Here is a 6000-nt window from a genome sequence, read left to right as displayed (position 1 = left end):
ACTGACATACCTCTCTATACCCTGCTACTACTGACATACCTCTCTATACCCTGCTACTACTGACATACCTCTCTATACCCTGCTACTACTGACATACCTCTCTATACCCTGCTACTACTGACATACCTCTCTATACCCTGCTACTACTGACATACCTCTCTATACCCTGCTACTACTGACATACCTCTCTCTACCCTGCTACTACTGACATACCTCTACTCTACTCTACTCTACTCTACTCTACTCTACTCTACTCTACTCTACTCTACTCTACTCTACTCTACTCTACTCTACTCTACTCTCTCTCTCTCTCTCTCTCTCTACCCTGCTGCTACTGACATACCTCTATCTCTGTCTACTACTGACATACTCTCTATACCCTGCTACTACTGACATACCTCTCTCTACCCTGCTACTACTGACATACCTCTCTATACCCTGCTACTACTGACATACCTCTCTATACCCTGCTACTACTGACATACCTCTCTATACCCTGCTACTACTGACATACCTCTCTACTCTACTCTACTCTACTCTACTCTACTCTACTCTACTCTACTCTACTCTACTCTACTCTACTCTACTCTACTCTACTCTACTCTACTACTCTCTCTCTCTCTCTCTCTACCCTGCTGCTACTGACATACCTCTACTCTCTCTCTCTCCCTCTCTCTCTATACCCTGCTACTACTGACATACCTCTCTATACCCTGCTACTACTGACATACCTCTCTATACCCTGCTACTACTGACATACCTCTCTATACCCTGCTACTACTGACATACCTCTCTATACCCTGCTACTACTGACATACCTCTCTATACCCTGCTACTACTGACATACCTCTCTCTACCCTGCTACTACTGACATACCTCTCTATACCCTGCTACTACTGACATACCTCTCTATACCCTGCTACTACTGACATACCTCTCTATACCCTGCTACTACTGACATACCTCTCTATACCCTGCTACTACTGACATACCTCTCTACCCTGCTACTACTGACATACCTCTTTATACCCTGCTACTACTGACATACCTCTCTATACCCTGCTACTACTGACATACCTCTATACCCTGCTACTACTGACTACCTACTCTACTCTACTCTACTCTACTCTACTCTACTCTACTCTACTCTGGTCTTCTCTCTCTCTCTCTCTCTACCCTGCTGCTACTGACATACCTGTGAAAATCTACATACCCTGCTACTACTGACATACCTCTCTATACCCTGCTACTACTGACATACCTCTCTATACCCTGCTACTACTGACATACCTCCCTATACCCTGCTACTACTGACATACCTCTCTATACCCTGCTACTACTGACATACCTCCCTATACCCTGCTACTACTGACATACCTCTCTACCCTGCTACTACTGACATACCTCTCTATACCCCTGCTACTACTGACATACCTCTCTATACCCTGCTACTACTGACATACCTCTCTATACCCTGCTACTACTGACATACCTCTCTATACCCTGCTACTACTGACATACCTCTCTATACCCTGTTACTACTGACATACCTCTCTATACCCTGCTACTACTGACATACCTCATACTAGAGACTCTCTACTCTACTTATACTGACTCTACTCTACTCTACTCTACTACTGATTACTCTACTCTACTCTACTCTCTCTGATGTTACCCTGCTAGACTGACATACCTCTACCACATTATATAGACCCTGCTACTACTGACATACCTGTTAATGTACTACTGACATACCTTCTATACCCTGCTACTACTGACATACCTCTACCCTGTTACTACTGACATACCTGTTAACCCTGCTACTACTGACATACCTCTTATACCCTGCTACTACTGACATACCTCTCTAGCTGACCCTGCTACTACTGACATACCTCTCTAAACCCTGCTACTACTGACATACTCTCTATACCCTGCTACTACTGACATACCTCTCTATACCCTGCTACTACTGACATACCTCTACTCTCTCTACCCTGCTACTACTGACATACCTCTACTCTCTCTACCCTGCTACTACTGACATACCTCTACTCTCTCTCCCCTGCTACTACTGACATACCTCTACTCTCTCTACCCTGATACTAATGACATACCTCTACTCTCTCTACCCTGCTGCTACTGACATACCTCTACTCTCTCTACCCTGCTACTACTGACATACCTCTACTCTCTCTACCCTGCTACTACTGACATACCTCTACTCTCTCTACCCTTCTGCTACTGTTCTACTTCCCTCTTCAGTCTACAGTGGTTTTCCAACATGTGTGAACACAGACATAGATCTGTGAAAATGAAATACATACAGGGGATGGTAGATATTTCTTCAGTCATCTTCACTGTATTTATTTCATACTCTATCTCTCTTTTCCAATATATGCAGTGTATGCTGGTGATATGTAATGTGGATATTGAACGTATACAATATTATAGAGACTAATTACACTACAGCTGATGTTAATGTAGACAGTATAAACCACATTATAGAGACTAATTACACTACAGCTGATGTTAATGTAGACAGTATAAACCACATTATAGAGACTAATTACACTAAAGCTGATGTTAATGTAGACAGTATAAACCACATTATAGAGACTAATTACACTACAGCTGATGTTAATGTAGACAGTATAAACCACATTATAGAGACTAATTACACTACAGCTGATGTTAATGTAGACAGTTTAAACCACATTATAGAGACTAATTACACTACAGCTGATGTTAATGTAGACAGTATAAACCACATTATAGAGACTAATTACACTAAAGCTGATGTTAATGTAGACAGTTTAAACCACATTATAGAGACTAATTACACTACAGCTGATGTTAATGTAGACAGTATAAACCACATTATAGAGACTAATTACACTACAGCTGATGTTAATGTAGACAGTATAAACCACATTATAGAGACTAATTACACTAAAGCTGATGTTAATGTAGACAGTATAAACCACATTATAGAGACTAATTACACTAAAGCTGATGTTAATGTAGACAGTTTAAACCACATTATAGAGACTAATTACACTACAGCTGATGTTAATGTAGACAGTATAAACCACATTATAGAGACTAATTACACTAAAGCTGATGTTAATGTAGACAGTTTAAACCACATTATAGAGACTAATTACACTACAGCTGATGTTAATGAGACAGTATAAACCACATTATAGAGACTAATTACACTACAGCTGATGTTAATGTAGACAGTTTAAACCACATTATAGAGACTAATTACACTACAGCTGATGTTAATGTAGACAGTATAAACCACATTATAGAGGACTAATTACACTAAAGCTGATGTTAATGTATACAGTTTAAACCACATTATAGAGACTAATTACACTAAAGCTGATGTTAATGTAGACAGTTTAAACCACATTATAGAGACTAATTACACTACAGCTGATGTTAATGTAGACAGTTTAAACCACATTATAGAGACTAATTACACTACAGCTGATGTTAATGTAGACAGTATAAACCACATATTGCAGTAATCTACTGCAGAGAACAGTCTCATAGTTCTCTTCCTCCTCTTCCTTCTCCTGGAGGTCGAGGGTCAGGGAAAGCTGTAATACAAACCGTAGTAATACTGTAATAATATAGTGTATACTATACTTTAGAGGACCGCCAGGGTCTTATGGTCCTCTCTCTTCTCTTCCTTCTCCTGGAGGTCGAGGGTCAGGGAAAGCTGTAATATAAACTGTAGTAATACTGTAATAATATATTGTATACTATACTTTAGAGGACCGCCAGGGTCTTATGGTCCTCTCTCTTCTCTTCCTTCTCCTGGAGGTCGAGGGTCAGGGAAAGCTGTAATATAAACTGTAGTAATACTGTAATAATATAGTGTATACTATACTTTAGAGGACCGCCAGGGTCTTATGGTCCTCTCTCTTCTCTTCCTTCTCCTGGAGGTACAGGTTAACTGGGCCAAAGGCTAGAGGACGCTGGCCTTTTAATGCATTCTAAATGAAATCAATCATTGTAGTAATACTGTGGTAATATACTGTCATATACTGTAGAGAATCAATCATTGTAGTAATACTGTAGTAATATACTGTAATATAGTGTAGAGAATCAATCAATGTAGTAATACTGTAGTAATATACTGTAATATAGTGTAGAGAATCAATCAATGTAGTAATACTGTAGTAATATACTGTGTAGAGAATCAATAGTAATACTGTAGTAATATACTGTAATATAGAATCAATCAATGTAGTAATACTGTAGTAATATACTGTAATATAGTGTAGAGAATCAATCAATGTAGTAATACTGTAGTAATATACTGTAATATAGTGTAGAGAATCAATCAATGTAGTAATACTGTAGTAATATACTGTAATATAGTGTAGAGAATCAATCAATGTAGTAATACTGTAGTAATATACTGTAATATAGTGTAGAGAATCAATCAATGTAGTAATACTGTAGTAATATACTGTCATATAGTGTAGAGAATCAATCAATGTAGTAATACTGTAGTAATATACTGTAATATAGTGTAGAGAATCAATCAATGTAGTAATACTGTAGTAATATACTGTAATATAGTGTAGAGAATCAATCAATGTAGTAATACTGTAGTAATATACTGTCATATAGTGTAGAGAACATATAAGACCTCATAGTTGATTTCTTCTTCTGGAGATCCAGGGCCATCTAGCTAAGGGCCAGGGGAAGTTGGCGGGGGACGGGATGTCTCAGGTGACCAAGACCCTGCTGGATCTCACCCAGAGAAGGAACTTCTACGCTGGAGACCTGCTGTCCTCTGTGGAGATACTCAGAAACGTGACTGATACCTTCAAGAGGGCCAGTTACGAACCTAGCTCAGACGACGTGCAGGTGAGTGGATCGGTCTCTTTTGTCTTGATAACTGTTGACCATGCTGCTGAGGTAGAATTGTGTGTTGGATTTATTTTGATTTGTGTTACAGGGATCCTTTTATTAGTTGCATACATGAAAATAGAAAACAATATGATAACGTTTAAAAGGAAAAGAGCGTGTGCAGGAGAGGTGGAAAACCCCTGAGAGGCTTGTCAACGTATCTCCCCCTTTCCAATGAAACAGGAATGATTATTTACACAGTTAAAGTCCCCTTGAAAGATTTGTTATTTTACATCATCACTGTATGTCTCATAAATCACTGTTTATTTCATGAAAATAACTTTTTAAATCATTTATTTCCCTGAGCCTCTTTTGGCTCTTGAAATGCTCAGCCGTATCGTGTGGGTGTTAGGAAACACATTTAAAGATATTTACATACACAGACATGATTGGCTGATAGTATGGTCTAGAGTCCATCCCCTTACCCAGATGAACTTGGTCTATTATGTCTGCTAAAAGACTAAAATAGAAACGGAAACAAATAGGTACCTGTCTGGGATGAGCTGTCACCTCTGTCTTTATGTTGTCTAACGCTACCTTTGTAATCATTACATTTACTGTAATGGTTGGTTTCCCCAGAGTGGATGAATGTTGTCTAAAGTTTTACATTTAAATAGTTTATTTAACCTTTATTTAACGAGGCAAGCTACCATTGTAATTATATTTACTGTAACAGGTAATCATTATATTTACTGTGACATGTAATCATTAAATTTACTGTAATATGTAATCATTATATTTACTGTAATATGTAATCATTATATTTACTGTGACATGTAATCATTATATTTACTGTGACATGTAATCATTATATTTACTGTGACATGTAATCATTATATTTACTGTGACATGTAATCATTATATTTACTGTGACATGTAATCATTATATTTACTGTGACATGTAATCATTATATTTACTGTGACATGTAATCATTATATTTACTGTAATATGTAATCATTATATTTACTGTAATATGTAATCATTATATTTACTGTGACATGTAATCATTATATTTACTGTAATATGTAATCATTATATTTACTGTAATATGTAATCATTATATT

General features: G+C 37.5%; 1 protein-coding gene across 1 annotated transcript in view; it reads left to right on the top strand.

Moving 5' to 3' along the window:
• Nucleotides 1-6000, top strand: part of LOC112241149 (adhesion G protein-coupled receptor B3-like) — a gene marked incomplete at its 3' end in the record, with an annotated part of 86553 nt that overhangs the window by 32289 nt on the left and 48264 nt on the right. The window contains exon 10 of the mRNA XM_042315526.1: nucleotides 4705-4893. Within this exon, the coding sequence (XP_042171460.1) occupies nucleotides 4705-4893 (189 nt within the window). The remainder of the gene's footprint in view (nucleotides 1-4704; nucleotides 4894-6000) is intronic.

This window comes from Oncorhynchus tshawytscha, unplaced genomic scaffold (assembly GCF_018296145.1).
Source record: "Oncorhynchus tshawytscha isolate Ot180627B unplaced genomic scaffold, Otsh_v2.0 Un_contig_1559_pilon_pilon, whole genome shotgun sequence".
Lineage (NCBI taxonomy): Eukaryota > Metazoa > Chordata > Actinopteri > Salmoniformes > Salmonidae > Oncorhynchus > Oncorhynchus tshawytscha.
The sequence above is the reverse complement of the archived record's forward strand: the minus strand, read 5'-3'. Positions and strand labels throughout refer to the sequence as shown.